This window comes from Solenopsis invicta, chromosome 10, assembly GCF_016802725.1.
Source record: "Solenopsis invicta isolate M01_SB chromosome 10, UNIL_Sinv_3.0, whole genome shotgun sequence".
Classification (NCBI taxonomy): Eukaryota; Metazoa; Arthropoda; class Insecta; order Hymenoptera; family Formicidae; genus Solenopsis; species Solenopsis invicta.
In genome coordinates, this window is record NC_052673.1 from 15,884,541 (window position 1) to 15,902,852 (window position 18,312).

The window sequence follows — 18,312 nt, forward strand, 5'->3', positions numbered from 1 at the left end:
AGAACGGCTCGTCCGAAGGGCGATAAGGTATCCCACGCGGCACGCTCGGAACAAAGAAGGGAAGCAGGAGACGAAGCGAGAAGGAGGAAAGGGAGCAGAGAAGCACGGGTAGACTCGTTCAATACATGTGGTCCCTCCTCGGAGTACCGATACGGCCCGAGGGCAGGGACGATAACCGAGCCCACAAATGCCGGTGAGTACGGCGGCCAGAGTCGCATGCTAATGCCCACGTTGCTGGACCGCGCTCAGCGAGATCCATGGATAGGGAAATATCTCGCATCTGCAGAGAAATATCGCGAATATGTGACAGCGCGCATCGGCTGGTACTCTCGCCGTCTCATCCTGACACGATCGTAATTGCATCATCGGTCCTCGCGATTTATCGCGACGCGTATCTTCCGTGCGGAATCACTAAAGATTGTATGTATATATCTCTCGTGCTTTTACATTCACACTTTCGATGCTGTATTCATGTCATCGTTATTTAACGCTATATTAGTACAGTCACAGTTTTATGAATATTATAACCATTTATACGGGTATTTATTCCTTTCAATAATTCATTGTATCCAAAATAATCTCCGATTCAGGAAATAATGTGGATAAATCGTAGGAATTTTGTTTGTCGATCACAATATAGATTCAATTGTCCATTAATCCATCAAGTGAATGTATTTAATATATATTATTCCGTTATCTCTATTGTGTCAGTATCTCTTTTCATTAATTTTTCAGTACTTTTCAAATTAGTTATTAAAATATTTATTTATAATATTACGAATAATAGCGTCCATATTTACGATAAATAAGTATAATCTTTTAGATGTCTAATTAAATCTAATTAAATTAATTATTACTTGGAAAGATCCAAATAAGAATTTAAACAATTAATAATTAACTTCCGGATAACTCGAATTTTTTGGTTGCGTCTACAGTTACCTATTCCTATTCGGATTTTTAAGGCTGCAAATTAAGACATTATACATATCCAGAACAAAAGATAATAGAAATACGACGAGAATATGTGTTAAATCCATTCACTTGAATAACGGAAAAAGCTTATTTCTTTTTGTAATGAAATAATACATTGCATTGTCGCTCAAATTTTTTATTGCCTATTGATTTAGTTGCACGAGCCGTCCTGAAACTTCTTCAAACTGTTTGATGATTGATTCTTTCAACAAAATTTGATCGAAATCCTTTGCTTAAGTGATTTGAAAAATGGACTTCAATTGTGATATTGTCTTTTCGATAATTTTGCAAAATCCGAACTAACTATCATATGTGAATTAACATATTTGTATGAAAAGTTATATTTGATTGACAAAGTACTGAAACGCGCTTAGTAATTTGATGATTCATTTAGTAATGTTATCAACAAATTTTTGTAGTACTTTAAACAGAGCGACCGATAAAATCACTATAAGAGTATTTCACAATAGAGTCAATCCGATTAGTGTACACAAGCGTAGACAACATGATGTTCAAAATCAGAATAAAATTGGGACTTAAAGATGTCTTCATGGTATCTTAAAGGCACGATTTATATCCAGATTATATTCGTGCGTTATCTGGAAAGTCTCCATGTAATATTATTTTGTTTGTAACAGAAATTAGGTTTGTCTTCAAGAATAATCGCGATCATTAACGGTAAGATGATAGACTACAACGCGCGTGCGTATCTAAAGAATGATAATTCTTGCCTTGGCTTTATCTTCCGTTTGGTCGCGCAGCGATTCATTCGAATCGCTCGATTATCTTTATCAGGGGATACTTTTTACGTTCATCGTGTCGCCGCATGCGAAAGCCGCATAATTTCGCAATGCGCAATCAATGAAAGTTTTGCGACTGCATAGAACCATCCGACACATATCTCCCGGCCGACGTGAAAGCACGGATTGGTGTAAGAGCGAGAAGGATCTGACGATAAATCGATAATTCGTTGGAAAAGCATAGGTTGAAGCGGTTGAAGCTGTCGGCGAGTTTCGTTTATTTCTCTTCGATCAGCTCGTGTAGCTGGTACTGGTACAGTCCGACGAGTAAGTAATCACCTCCGTGCATCTTGTTATGCAGAGAGGTCATCTAGTATACAAATGTAAATTGTTGTTTCCCCAACAGGAAGACATTTTGACGCTAAAATCATTGCTCGTCCGAGCTTCATTGGGTATAAAAAGGGCGATCGAATACTCGCAACAGATCCTAAATGCGATATTTTGATTAGATGTAGTGGAATATTTCAGAAAATTTGTTCTCCCTGATTAGCTTCGCATACAGGGTTTTCAGTACTGGCACAGCAAACAACCGACTCAGTACTGAGCCGGTGTCGAATGATAACGTCAGATTAACTCTCGACAATCGACACTGGCTCATTAGCACTGGTTTTAAGATTGGCCCAGTGCTGAGCCAATACTGGCGTAGCATTGGATAGTACTACCGATTCAGCTCTGGTTTCAGCTAACAACGCAGACTAATGTTGCCAATTCTGACATAGGATTATTATAACGGGATAACTAGAGTTAAAAAATAACTAGTAATATGACTTAATGTTAGTGTATGATATCCATATCAATAATATAATAAACTTCCGTTAACCCATTAAAGCCCATAGTCAGACCAGCAAAAATAGCCAAAAAATAATTGGAAATAGGACCGGAAAACGAAAGAGCATTACTGACATAAAAAGCATGTTGCAAAAATCCATTTTGTAACTTATTATAAACAAGTTATTAAAAATTTACTGTAGAGGAAAATTGGCTGAAAATATTGTGTCAATTGACTCTAAGGGAAAATTACTAAAGAAACATGTATGATTCTTAAATCATTCATGTAAAAAATACAGTCACTTTTTAATAATTTGTTTATAACAATTAGTTGCAAAATTGATTTTTGAAAAGTATTTTTTACGTCAATAATGTTTTTTTATGCTCCGATTCTATGTCCATTTGTTATTTTTTTATTTGAACCAACTACTGAATCGAGAGAGTACCAGTACCGCAACTCTGGCAACCAGTACTGGCCTAGCATTGGGCCAGTCGTAAGCCAAGAGTTGGCACGAAGTTATCATCCAATGCTCAGTACTGGACCGGTTGTTTACCAGTACTGCACCAGTTGATTGTAAAATCCTGCTTGGATTATTTCGTTCATCACATAAGCGTCTTTAAAAAACAAAAAACGAGAAGATTACTGAAAGATTTTTGAATATCGAAATATGTTTTATGTATAAACTAAAATTTGTAATTACACGATAAAAAAAATTTACTGCGGAATCTAAAAATTTAACTAATAGATACAGATCAGAAAATAATTGTATGTTGGTTCATCAAAATAATTATGTAGAACGTCCAAGCATGATAATGTTGCTGCAAACAGTTTTGACATTCTAGCAACCAAGTTAAACATTCGATACATTTTTTAAAATGGTTCAACACATTTATTTTTAGATCTGTATTTCAGCAAAACTGGTTTTTCCGTGTATTTTATAAAAGTCGTTTATTTCTCTAATCGTGAAAAACTCGTGCGTGAAATATTTTTGTATGCACGTGTTACTCCTTGATTGTTACTAAAGATATTTTTTAAAGACGCCATCTTATTCGTCGTGCGTGAATAATGACGAATTTGCAAACGTCGGTACTTTTAACAAAATACTCTGAATACACTCGTGTTATAACGTCTGAATCATCTCTCGTTCGTCAGGAGTTGCTAAACAAAAAATCGAAAAAAAACGTCAGTTGGTTCTCCGTAAGGCGCATGCGTCTCGTTGCCGGGGCGCGAACCTTGAAACGCGTTTCACGCGGAAACTGTCAACGCGATTGGATCGGTAGTAAAATAAATAAGCATGACAAACGGTAGAGAATCGTCCAGTGAAGGTTTCATCCCGATATCTCGTGCCGTTCCCGAGATATTAAATTACCACTTTTGGTGAGAGAGCGACGCGCGAAGCAGGGCACGGAGCTCTTCCCGGCATGGCAACGCGCGCGCCATCGACATCGCTCGCGGCAGAAGCGTGTCAGGGCCTCTCGCACTCAGCCACGAATGCAGCCTTTGTAGCGTGTATTTGCACTATACACGATTTTTGAACGATATTGATTTGCACGAGGAGGATTTTGCCGTTTCCCCATTAGCTTTTGTACGCGCCATATCTCGGATCCGTTTGTTTTAGCTGCACTCGCCGGCTCTTTCGGCAGTCGAGGAGCTCTTACGAGAAGAGTAAGAGAAGAACAACGTGTATAGGAAATGTGACAGAAACTGATAAATTTCTTTCAATAAATTGCGATCTGATAACAGTTATAGCAGCAAATGTATCAGATTAACGCGAAAGCTTAAAGTTGAGAACAAAATTTCAATAAAATTGAAGCAAAATTAAAATTGTTAGCTTTCAGTATACTCTTTTTAACGAAAGAGAAATCTTTCATTTTTTTTTTAAACTTCTGTTTTCTAATTCTATTTAATACAAAATTTGATGGAGAAATGGCAAATCTTTTGCGTCAACTCAACAAAAATGTCATATGTAGTAATTAGCATTGATATTATAGCGGCTCCTCGTATATATAATGTAGTACCATGTTTTTCATGGTAAAAAGCGACGCGGTACTTCCATTCACATTTTCTATTTTGTCTATAATTGTTTCGGAAAAATGACTACACAACACATATTGTTGTATAAACCATTAGGTAAATCGAGACACGTGTCTTAAAATGTAAGTATAAATCTATATCGTACGGTATAGATTTATACTGTACATTTCTAAGGTTGTAGATTACGAAACAAGTTTAAATCAATGTTGTATAAGTAAATCGCGTATAAGATAATCATTGATTTCCAAGTTGCCTTATCGTTTTCATATAATTGCAGTAATTTTTCATTCTGTTGTTGTCTTTAATTATCAAAAAATTTTATTTAAATGATAAATTTAAATTATTTTATTATAAGTTATTCAAAATAGTTATTCAAAATAGTTATTTAAAATCTAGAGACTTATAAAGCAATGTCGCTTTTTTCAATAATCGAGATACCGACAGGTTCGCTTATTATGTCTGCTTTAATCCTCTAAATTTACATGTTTATTTTTTAGCTGCGTTTAATTGACTTTTCTGAACAAAATATTTAATAAACTCACTTTGTGATTTATGAATTTGTAAATCTGTATTATATTTTACGGATTTTTACGCTTGTCAGATTAGTACAAACAACGATGCACCGATTTAATTTCTTCCGTGAGCAGGTTAAACAAATCAAGCATGCAGAGCATGTTGCGATGATAATTAAACAGAATTAAAAAGATTACTAAAAAAATTTGTAATACAGTATTTTAATATCCACTACTTCGTTATTTATGATACGTTTTGCGAACCGTGGGGTATTACCTAGAACCTGTTAATGATTGCTAATTGCAATTGCATTGCATAGCATTGTATATTTTTGATTTTTTGTTGAGAATGCGATATATTTTATAAGATACTTGCATATTTTCTATTAGTCCTATGCATGAAAATCGGGTAGAGATTTTTACCGTTTCAAATCTGATCATATTTGATTAACAATTTAATCTAATTTTAATCACGTCTGATATTACTCATTATAGTCCGACATAGTTTGAGCATGTAACTTTGTACACATCGGATTCAGCTCGGAATATTTATTTCTTACATTCTATAACGCTACTGTAACATTTGATTATGCAGTTAGCTGTGATGTATGTATCTATGTAAAACTCTATTATCTGCAATTGCGGTAGAATAGAACATCGTGATAGGCATGAGGTGAAGTAGGCGAGGCGCAGTAAAAAAGCCGCGATTAATGACGTATGCGACGGCGACGGCGGGCATCGACGTCGTCGAGGAACAAAGGGGAACCCCGTCGGCCGGCACGGACGAAGGAGGGGAAGGGGATGGAGGGGAATCGCGCGTACTTATACACGCGAGACGCCATCTACGTGGACCTGATTCCGCGTGTATTCCAGGGTTGCGCAATTCGGTGCAGCGCGCGCGCGCGCACACGACACAGCGACCGAAAGTGCGAGAAACGTATATGTCATCAGACGCTTTTCAATTTACGCATCGCTCACGGGGTTGCGCAGCAGCGTTTCGTGCACGGCGATTGATTGCGCTCCGAAGGGAGGCGAGTCTCGTATCGGAGGGAGCGCCCGAGTAGGTGGAGCGGGTGGAGGGGTTGATAGGGAATAACGGGGGGGGGGCGAAACAGAACCCTGAAAGGGGGGTACGCGTGAGCAGGGTGTTCGTCGAGCACACGAACGAACGGTGCGAAACGGGAGCGACGGAGAGATGACACGCGAGAGCGAATACGAGAAGGGATGAGGAGAAAGACGGCTGCGAGATCGGAACCGGGGAAAGATAATCACAACACAAAGAGAACGCGAAAAGGGAAGAGGTGCACGGATGATGGGAGGGAGAGTGAGTGAGTAAGAGAGAGAGAGAGAAAGAGTCAGGAACAATGAATAGAGCGAGAGTACGGGAGAGGAGAATCGCGCGCGCGATATACTGGTCGTGGAAAGAAGCGGCATCGCCGCACGGCTACTTGGCTCTCCAGGGCCAGGATATTTCAATACCGACGGTGGTCGGCCACCGACGTGGGACTGCGCACGAGGAGGGGAAGAGCGCGGCGACGACGACGACGACGGCGCGGCGCAACGCGACCCATGTGTACATGTGAATATGTGTGCGCTCTTGTACGTCTATATACATGGTGCGACTATATACGTCCCCCCCGTCGTCCGTGCGCGTCCCTCGTCTATGTGCCCGCCCTTCGTGACCGGTAGTAGACACGCTTCGCGTCTCGTACGGCTTTACACGGTCGTTCGGCGACGAGAAGAGAGAAAAAAAAAGAGAGAAAGAGAGAGAAACCTCTCGGTGGCCGTGCTCCGCTATTCGGGTTTTCCTGCGCTAGGGGAAGTGCGAGAAGGATGAGGGGAAAAGGAGGGAACCCACTTCTGTTGCTGTCTCTCTTCTCCCGGCGTGGAGAGGGGGGCGACCGACGACGACTCTCTCACCGAGAGAAACCCTGGAGAGACTTTACCAACGCCGCGATGGTTCGGGGAGAATGGGGAGGGGAAAGGGAAAGCCCGAACGCGGCCGATGGGTTCGTCGGTAATGCCCGCCTTCGCGACGCGTCGAGGGGAACCGGAGTGGGCCGTGCCAGGCGTCTATTGGACGCGAGAAACGAGTGGGGCTTGGGATGTCGGTGGCGCCTCGCAGCTCCGCCAATCGAGCGCTCTCGCCGGGAGTTTTTTATCCCGCTATTTACGCCGAGGACGGAGAAGACGGTTCCCCATATCCCCCCGGCCTACCCGCGCACCGTGGCGTCTCACTCGCACCCGGGTGGCGGGTACTCTCTGTCTCGTTCGCGCACGCTCTCCCTGTGCGCCCGTCGGCGCAGGAGAGGACACTCTCGTTTCGGGATCCGTTGAGGCAGCACGCGTTTCTCTCTCTCGGCACGGGGACAGGAAAGTGTACTGGACCGGGAGTGCGCTCGGTGTGTCGTGTGCTACGTACGTCACGTTCTCGTGTCTCCGAGAAAAACACTCGTAAAACACTCGCTTTTGAACATCAGTGTTCAAGCCGCCCGCGGGGGATACACGGCGCCTTACTACGAATCGCCGTTCGTGCGCGTTGGTGTGCGCGTGTTGAGTGCAGCGAATGTGTGTGTGACAGAACGTCGCAGGAGGATGCGGCGTTGCCGGATGTTGTAGGCGCGAATACGCGTACGCACGGCGTACTGTACTGTGTGCGGTGCGAGGCCGCCGAAGAGTGGAACAGAGAGAGACGCGCGCGAGCGCGCGCGTGTTCGACAGAAAGGGGGAGAGAGAGAGAGCGAGCGAGCGAACGTGTGGCATCGTCGATCGATCGATTTCGACTCGTCGCCGAAGGTGGAAAATCGCAAACTGTTGGCGTTGCCGCCGTGAGTCGTCGTCGCGTACGACGTTTGCGAACATTGGTTGCGGTGGTGGTACGCCACAGTGACATTTGCGGTGCGGTACTATCGATGAAACAAGCTTGGCAACGTCGCACCGCCTGTCTTCGCACACAAACGCGCGCGCATACACGTACCTAGAAGGGAACTTGGGGTGGCTGGCTGGTTGGCTGGCTCGCTGGCTGGCAGGCAGGCAGGCAGGCTAGCGGACAAGCAAACAGGGCAGGCAAGCCAGGCAGACGGCTTTCTTGTTCCGAGGACGGTGCTCCTGGTCGCGCCGTCTCTCTTTCCTACCTCCATTGCGCTTACTCTTCCTCTCCCCCGGCTCCTCTCGCCTCCTCACCCCTCCGTCCTCGCGGTCAACTCAATCGCGCTCTCGTTCTCTCCCTTTCTCTCTTACTCCCTCCCTCTCCTCGAACTCCGTCCTCGTCGTGCGTACCGTTGAGAGAGCTTCTCCCTTCCCTGTTCGCCGCGCGCGCGATCTTTCTCTGCCTCTCTACCCCCTCTCCTCTCCTTACCTCGAACGGATCGGGCGAGTCCACTAGGCTTGCGAGGGGTGTCGGGCAGACCTCGTCTCTAGTCGGCCTCGATCCGTAGAGTGCGTTAGACGCCGCGAGTCGATCGCTCCGGTGCACGGATATTCGCGAACCGTAGCATACGTGAGTACGTCGCGGGGCCCGCGAATGCCATTGCGCGTTACCTGCGCATAGCCGCGGCCCGCGGCAGTCCGTATTACGGCTAGTTTACGCGTTCAGCCTGGGACGCACTTGACCAGCGTATATCCGTACGACGGCCATGTTTGGTGTTTACGACGTGAGGGGGAGTCGCTGACGTCACGTACGAGCGAGCGCCCGATCTCGCCCGAACGGCACGGCGATTGCGGGCGACGGACGACAGCAGGCGGCAGCAGCGACAAGCAAGCGGTGACGACGACGACGACGAGGAGGAAAAACGTGCCGCGCCACGCCGGTAGCCCGTCATTACTACCACTGATACCCGTGCGCCCGCGCACCACCACCACGATCATCACCGCCGGCATTGTCGCCGTCATCGAATAGGAAAATCGACGGATCGCGCGCACGTTTGTGCATGCCTGCATACGAAGCTTCTGGAATCGCGCTCACGCCGGCTGCTCCTCTTTTCCGATGGGACGCGCAAACACGCCGATCTCGCAGCACGCCGTGGTCGCCGCCACTACTACTGGCTTTTCGAAAAACATCGCGCGCATTGTCGTCTCCCGTTTCTCCATTTCCTCCGTCACTCCGCTGAAATAGCACCCCATCGTCTGTGAAACGAACAATTTGCCGCACACCGCGTAACCGAAAAGCCACAGCCATCATCGGGCGATGCCGAGCGACGACGTCGTCGTGCTGTCCAAGCAGACGACAGTGACAACGCGTCGCGATTGACAACGCGTGTGTCCGATGATGCGCGGCGCGGACTCGCGAATAAACTGACTCGACCACCCTGAAGACACTACTCATTGTAGTTACGATTGCGCCACGTGGTAATCGCACACGTGCCTCACATCTCGGGCGCACGTAGCGCGTGCCGGAGTCCGCGCCTCGCTCGAGTTTGCCGCGATCGATCGGAGCGGACGATCGTCGTTGTCGCGTTGTCGTCGTCTCGTTCGACGCAACTCCACGGCGCACGTGCGCACACAGTGATAACTCGTGTGCACGTACATGTGCGCATACTTGTGATTGATTCGCCGCCGGTGTATCTCGCCGATCTACATATGGTATTTTGCGGGTTACCGCGCGAGATACGCAGCCACAAATCGAACGGAGATTGTCCAGGATATCAGGATTAAAGCTCGCCTTCCTTCATCAACGCATCATGGAGCTGGGTGACAGAGTTTATGCCGCGGAGCGGATTACGAAAAAGAGGGAAAAGCGGGTTGGTATTGCTCTCGGCTGCCACTGGATGGCGCCACTAGGCGGAATCTGTCCGCGCGCCGTTACCGCCCCTCTATTTCTCCCTTCTCCTCTTTCTCCTTCTTCTATCTCGCACCTCTTATCTCCCTTTTTTTTCTTTCTCTTTTTCTCTTGCTGACAGCCGGCTTCGCGCGGCTGCCGTTTCTTCCACGACGCTTGCGGCTCCGCGATATCGGACATTATGCGCCGGCAAGTACCGGGCTCTTCTCCCCCTCTCTCTTTTTCTCTCTCTCCCCCTCTCCCTCTCTCTTTCCCTCCTCCCTCTGTTACCTGGTACACACAATGCCGCTCGCGTCGCGTACTCGTCGAATCGCACAGGAGCACCGCTCGGACATCGATCGTCGCGGCGATCCACCGGTAGTTTTGCCATCGGCGAGATTATCGATTCGCTCTCGTTAACGAAACCGCGATTCCGCATTCCCTCTCCGCCTCCGTTACGTTACGACACGTTGCTGATGGAAAGAATAATAACGGCGTATCTCTTTCGAAACGTCTCATCCGTTATTTCAAACGTGAAATGAAGGTTGCGAGAAAAGGGAAGGAAAGAGAGGGAGTACAAAGTGAATAAAATTTTCCTCAGAAAGTAGAAAGGACTCGTTTCTAGCGTGTGGCGAGATCTCTGAGTGACTTTGAGTTATTTTTTTCTTATTAAGCATTTTTATCGTACATCTCACGCTTGAAGGCGTAATCAGGCGGTGCCTCCTAAATTGATTACATTTGATAAACAGTCGCTCACATCTGCCAAAGGTGACGCGAGTAATCGCGTGATCAGGTACGATGTAGGAAGAAACTTATTTGTTGCAATCGCTTTATCGTAACATTAATGTGGCAATCTCAGCTCGGCGAGTGTACAAGAGTACACTCGATCGGGTCTTTGTCACGGGTCTCCAGTTAGAAGCAGATTGAGAGAGCTGCTATAGTAGGAAAAGAAGGTATCTCAGCCACGCATTCTGACACCGACTATACAATTTCTGGTTAACGGGAGTTTCCCGGAGGCGGACAACGGTGGGCTCGCTGACGGATAGGAGAAAGGCCTCCGTATGGCATGGTGATCAGCTGGTAGCAACCGGTGGCGTGCCTCTATGAAATGTGCGCCGCGAACGTAAAACTCCCCGCGAAAACCTTGCGCAAATTGTCCCCGTTTTTCACGCTACCCAGAAGTCGCGAGGAAGACGAATCTGCCCAGCGTAACGCTGCGAATTATAATAAGTCGCAAAACAATGTCGTCAAACAATGCAGCAGAATCGTCTTAATCCTTTGCGGTTCTTTGCGGACGTGACGATATGTCTGTCTTCCGCATTGATTCTTCAAGCGTTTGAATCATTTCACTTACATATTGGCAAGCCATGTTTGGCTTACAATAAAGACAAAAAGAAAATAGCTAAGTATTTAATACAATTTGAAAATATAATACATTTATAATTAGAAATGTGAAGCAATGTAGAGAGAAGCAACGGTCCTGAAAGCAGAAATTGATGTACAAAAACGTGTATCGTTGGGTATTAGTTAAAATATTTAATTACAGCAAAAGAGAAGGCTAAAATTTAATGGTGTAATGACGAGGATAAAGCAAGGATGATTGAAAACGTGTGGTGAACGAAGAATAAAATTTATAATTAAAATGTAGGTAATTACGCAGATATGGCGGCGATTCGGAACACAAATCATTGTAAACAAGATAACACAAATGAAGGTTAAAAACGTTGTATATTGTTTAGCCACCTGGAATCCTGAAACAGAGGGATTAGGTGATCAAATCTTTTTATACTATAGGCGAAGCGGAGACAAGCATTTTGGACACGCTGGATTCGATTACATGTTTGCTTATTTAAATTTGGAACGTATACGGTGTCTGCATAATAAAACAAGGAGTGAATAAGAATTTGTGAGACAAGGAGTTGGCTGTGAAAGAACATTGCGAAGGGGAAATATAACATATGAAGACGCGCACATGTGGCCACTTTATAATTACATGTTGATCAAAAGACTACGAAGAGTCGAGATATATTCCTTAATAAATCTTAATTGTTAGAGAGGAATGAATATAAGAGTGGAGTTAAATGAATAGAGATGAGATCAAGATAGATAGATAGATATCGTCATTTATTGAGCGCTCTAGCATCAGATCATCCTCGCGCTATAAACCATAATTGATTATAAATATTACAGTATAAACCAGCATAAAGTACAAGAAGATACAATTAACAAAAATAAAATTAAAAATAAGATAAACAAAATAAAATTAGAAAATAAAATTAAAAAGTTGGAAAAAATAAGGACATGACATAACAAAGCCTAATCTATAATGTGCTGTGTGCTTCCTGTTTCTTGTTTTTTGTCTCTTGCTTTTTTGTCTCTTTGCGCACTATTTTACCGACAATCGCGTCTTTTATCACGTGTTTCTTGTCTTTTCTAAAGTTTGTGAACTTTTATCTCTGACAACAAAAGACAAAGAAACATGTTGGTTAAATCAGTTTAAATACGACCACGACAACGGTATCGTGGCGAATTGAACACAGCCTGATAAAGAATATGTCTGATAAAGAAAATGAAGGTGAGATATAAGTAGACGAAGCTTTTAGACGAATTGCTCGCCAATTTTGTACAGAAAAATCCTTGCTTTTTATACACGACGATGTTTCCCGGCTTTGTGTGACAAAAATACAAAAAGTAGAAGGTACAAGACAAGATGCAAACGATGCTATAAGACGATAGGGCACCAATTATGAGGAAGAAGGACTTGGATGGATTTAAGTGAAGGCCGTTGATGCACTTTGAGAAAAGATCCTATCATTTTTTTCCAAGTCTTATTCGTGATATCTTTTTTCTTTCGGTGCATTTAAAGTTGTCCCGCGCTGCTTGTTTGTGTGCCCCGTATCGGATGGCCCTTTCGTCGATTCCAGTTTGAAAAATCACAAAAATCAAACTGTCCGGGGTGATTCGCGTGTAAAGCGTCATAAAGCGCATTTTCTCCCACGAATCGATGACACGATTGTTACACTATCGACACGTAACAATATCGAGTAACGGCGTCCCGCGAAAGGGACGACAACCTGCTCCCGCGTTATCACGTCGATCACGTCGTCCGTTAGGCTTCATTTGTAGGGCTTCATTCGCACCGCGTTTTGCGACGTATCGCGCGTGTCATTGTTTTCCAACTGTCACGCTTGTGCATCACGATGGGGCAGCGGCGTGCCGTTTCTGTCATTGGCCCATCGCCAATGGGCGAGCTGCCCACGAACGTGGCCGGCCGTGTTATCGACCGTGCTTCAAGCCGCGAGACGGTTTCGAAAATTCATCGTTTCCATTTGCGTTTGCCAGCCCAAGCGAGATTTCTTGCTTCCTCTCTTTTTTTCTACATTTTTATCGGTTTTGGAAATGCGAGAACATCAACTGACAGGATCATCTGTGCTGGATGCACTGAAAATTGAGGATTACGACTTGGAAATTAGAATTTGATTAGTCAAATAACTTTGTTCTAATTCGTCGAATTCCAATTAAAAACTTTATTGTACAAGTTTAAAAAAAAAATTTTTTTTGCATTTTTAAAATTCGTTTTGCATACAAGAACTACGAATGATAGATTTATACCAGAAATATCTATTAAAAAATTTATAAGTTTAATATAGATGTTCTTCTAAAAACTGCATTTTTCAAAAAAAAATTGGTTTTGATAAAAAATTTTTATTGATTATTTCAATTTAACGGGCATATTTTTAAATACGTTTTTTATCCCATGAAATTGATTATTGGTTTTTAGTTTTCTTGTGCCAACAAGTTGTCTTTTCTTTTATGACATTTCATGGATTACCGAAGAACAATTTTTTGCGTAGGTAAATAATTACGTTTGAATAAAATCAAAAATATACGCACCAACATCAACGTCTTAACTCTTATTAGCCCCTCTTTCAATTCTATTAACTTTTGAGAGTCCTTCCATTTTTTTATTTTTTAAATAATTACGATTATAAAAAAATAAAAAAAAATTAAAACACGAATAGAAATAAAGTAGACCCGGTAAGAACCAACCCGGATGTCAGTGCTCAATATTTAGACGTTTATTATTGAAATAATGCATAAGTATTATAAACATTTTTGATCCTCTTCGGTACGAATAAATACTGTTAGCGAATGCGTTTCTAGCGGTTCGAATCGGATTAGAAGAGGGCAAATCACGGCTGGTTGAGTTCACACATAAGTATCTTAACGAACACTAATTCATTTTGGCTTCACGAATTTACAAACGCTATTTATAAATGTTTTGTAGAATATATACACGAATAAATCGGAATTGTACAAATGTCGATTATTCATAACGATAACACACGACGTGAATGCGAAATTAATACGAATTTTACGAGTGATCTCTCTACAGAAAAATCTCTATGTAATTATTTGCACGAAACTATGCAATCGTATGGTACCGTTCCATTAATTTCAAAAGCAGGATTTTTTGAAAAGTTTGATAAAGTGCAAGTAAAGAGCTTTGACAAAAAGACCTTGGAATCATAGAACACTTGAATAATGAGGCTTAAACATACCAAACAATTCAGATAAGCAAATTTATGTCTATTTTTAACAATATATATATGGAAAAAAAGAATTCAACATTAACTACCAAATGTTGAATGAAATAATGTCAAATATTTGGTTAATGTAATAAAAAAAATAATTTTACTTAAATATTTAGTAAATATTACCAAATTTTGGTTATACTCAATAAATATTTAGGAAAATAAAATTATTTTTTATTATATTAACCATGTATTTAATTGGCGTTATTTCATTTAAAAGAGACTGGGTCCCTCTCGCTTTGCGTGCACTTAGGCGCGAGACGCGACCGCGCTATTTGATATTTGATAGTTATTACCAAATTTTTTTTTTTTTTTTTTTTCAGTATATTTTGTTATGGGAATTCTCGCTGCAAGGTGAGGACTTGTTTGGGTCAGGACTGATCGCGGTGCATGCACAGGTTTTAGTGGATATACCGGCCAATTAGGTCGGGAGTTCCACATATTCCGCGTCCTGTCTCCACAGGCGCGGGGACCCATAAAGGCGTTTCCCAACTATAAAAAAAAGTATATTATTATAGCAAGTGAAAATTGGAAATCAGATTCTATCAAAAACAAATGATAAATGTTGTTGATTGTTTTCAACAAAGGCATATTTTAAATTCTAAAGTCATATGAAGCGTTTCTTAAAAGAAAGCTAAATTTAATTTTAAATTTTGTTTATTCTAAATATGAAAAAAAACATAACAAATACAAAAAATAACGTAAAAAGATTAAAATATAGATATAAACATGGATGGTTGAAAAAAATTAGTTAAATTTTTTTTTAATTCTACATTATTTAAAATTGAATTACCACCATTTAATCATTTATTAACGAATTTTTTCTCATTATTTTATTTGTAAAGCACTAACTTTTTGATTTTTTAATAAAATTATAATTTTTATTAATATAAACAAGATTGTTTTTAAGAATTTTTAATATTAAAATACAAAAACAATTACACTTTTTTTAAATTTAAATTGAAGAATTTTAAAATTGATTTATTTTTTGACTAGCGGAAATTAATTAAATGGATTGTTTAACCTAAAAATTTAATTCTATAGAAAAATCTTAGAAGAAAACTTATTCTTCATTCAAAATTGATGAGTGAAGAAAAAAAATTAATGTTAAGGTTGAAATTATGTTAAATTGATTTGATTTCTTTCATCCTTTTTTTCTAATCAAAATATTTAACACATGAATTGCATGTGTGTTAGAGCATATTTGAGGCATGAGATTTCTGTCTAAATATTCACATATCATAATTGGTTAAACAATTATAACTATTGCATTATTAATTATTGTTATTCCAATATTGATGTGCGAACTGCAAAATATCTGTGGCTCTTTTGAACTTGAAACCAGTGTAGTTTCTCGAACAATCAATGTCAGTAATATAACAATTAATAATACCATTATATGACTACATTTATTCTATATATTTATTAAATTCAGTGTTTCTTACTGATTTTATTATCTCAGTTTTTTCCTTGTCTTACATTTCTTAACGATCAGCTGTCAATTTGTTCTTTTTATACTTTTACTCTGTGTTTTCAAGAAAAAATTCCATTAATCTAAGAATATTAATAAATGAATTGTACTTTTTTTATTTATCTTGTGCATTCATCTCAGTCTAGCTTAACTTTTTGACTGACGACGAATCAAGCTTACACTGATCACCCGGGCGACGATTGACAAAACGTGCGTAAGATTGTACGAGGCAATCGACGCGTCGTAACGGCGCGTCTCCCGCATCGAATTAATTATCGTGCCTACGATAGTCCATAATTACGCGTGCTGATAAGCGAGTCGGCTCCCGATTGGTAGATCTTATCGACGTGCGATTTGTCCGGCATGCGCACCGCGCGCAACACGTGGAACGGCGTAATTCTGTCGATGCATAGCTGGCATGGGATAATGGTAGATCTAATTACGGGCAAATGTGAAAGTGATTAATGCACGATTACGCGTCGCAAATGCGCGGGGAGTGTGATGCCGTAGAGATTGACGCTTTATCGTGAAATAAGATGTTTGTGACGTTTGCAAAATTTATACGTAGATCAGAAAAATGAAAACATCCTCATTTCGAAAACTTTTCTCTTATTCCTGTGATTGAAGATACATTTTTCTTTTTTTTTTCTCCATCAATTATTGTTATTTTATACTTGTTCATATTTTACACGAATATCTCACGTTTTACTCCACAGTTTTAAAAATATAACAGTTTAATTGTAAATTCTCCCGGATGATATCCACACGTGGTGATGTCGCGATAATTGAGAATAATGAAACAACTCGTATACACGTATACTTTCTCTCGTGTCGCTCGACGCAGTGACGCTTGTTGTATTTGCCGTTTGTAATTATATTAAACGAAATTCAATAAATTCTCTTCATTCTCTTATATTTTGATTTGAATCTGTAACCGAATATCCGAATAATGAGTTTTTATCGTGGAGCTTAATTTCTCAGTCATTTATTCAAAACACAGCAATTTCGAAACACATTTGCTCACGTTGTGCGTTGAAAGCCGTCGTTGACAACTGTGGAATTAATTGTTCTTTTCTTTTTTTTTAGGGGAAGGTTGAATACTTTGTAAAATGGAAAGGCTGGAGCAAAAAGTGAGTACGAAATCGGAGATCTGTCAGTAGACAAAACGACGCTCAGTGATTGGAATGTGTAGCATTTTCTCTTCTATTTCAGATACAACACATGGGAGCCAGAAGAAAATATCTTGGACATCAGATTAATCGAACTGTACGAGGAGAGTCAAAAAGGCGGAGAAGTGATGTCCACCAGAAGGCCGAGGCGAAGGGATACTCGATACAACGTAAGGACAATCAATGTAATTGCTTTGCATAAATATTTATTTACTCCGAATAAATTGCGGGATATCGACTTTAGTTTAAAATTTAATGGGTAAATGAACGTTGCAATTTTTTTTTATTTTTTTATATGCGTAATTTATAATGTTTATGTGGACCGTTTTATTCGTTATATATTTGATTGAACATTAATTATTAACAAATACATTTGTTAAATTAAAACTACAAAAAAATTACCGCAAAATACGTTATTTTTTTTACAATAAAAAAATTCTAATAATAAAAAAGGATTTATTTGCCACAAGTTTCTCAAACTAGGAATATATTTTATTTTTAGATGATATTTAATATTTTTTGTTATAACATGGTTATATGTATATAAGCTGTTACTCTATTTTTGGATTACGAAGATAATTCAAGAGACCATTTATCACTTCCGCATTACACTGAATCACTTTAATAGCTTAGTATATCAGTGAACTTTATGGTGTTCTTCGCTGAGTATAGCTGCTCATAAAATCTTTCTTCATTTTGTAAAACAGTCATAACTTAAACGTGAGAGTTAACATGTCATAAAGTTGGATTGGAGTTGTGTTCCTTGAACACAACTTAATCGATGACAATCTATATTTTTAGGAACAATTGTCTAATCTTGTTGTGGATGAGGAGCCTGGCGGAGACGAAAGGGTAGGCGAAGATAGTCAGGATGAATCGACGACGGGCAGCACTTCAGCGTCTCGTTTAAATTCAGTAGTTCCTGACGAGGATACCCTCCCAAGTTCCTTGGACGGTCATGAATCTCCGACACCGCCAGAGTTGGCATCGACCTTTAGTGTCGATTCTGACAGTTCAAATAGCAGTATGGACATCCCTCTATTACCTAGAAAAGAACGTATGAAAAGGAAGGCGGAGGTCCTTAGCCGATCTGGCAAGATAGGTGTGACAATTACGAGCAGTCCCAGTAGTGGCGGTGGTAGCCCGCCTCCGAGCAAAGTTCCTCGGTTATTGCCTTTGAAAAACACCCCCACAAATCCGTCTTATCACGTAAGTTTCGATAATTGTAATAAAT

General features: G+C 41.1%; 1 protein-coding gene across 3 annotated transcripts in view; it reads left to right on the forward strand.

Annotated features, from left to right (window-relative positions):
* Positions 1-18,312, forward strand: part of LOC105197850 (polycomb group protein Pc) — a 42,490-nt gene that overhangs the window by 19,919 nt on the left and 4,259 nt on the right. Inside the window, exons 1-4 of one of the 3 annotated variants that reach the window (XM_011164418.3) lie at positions 9,505-9,826; positions 16,996-17,039; positions 17,122-17,263; positions 17,880-18,287. In XM_011164418.3, the coding sequence (XP_011162720.1) occupies positions 9,767-9,826; positions 16,996-17,039; positions 17,122-17,263; positions 17,880-18,287 (654 nt within the window). In that variant the 5' untranslated portion in view covers positions 9,505-9,766. Of the gene's footprint in view, positions 1-9,504; positions 9,827-16,995; positions 17,040-17,121; positions 17,264-17,879; positions 18,288-18,312 lie in introns of those variants that run through there. The other 2 variants (XM_011164419.3, XM_026131575.2) reach the window with 2 other exon arrangements.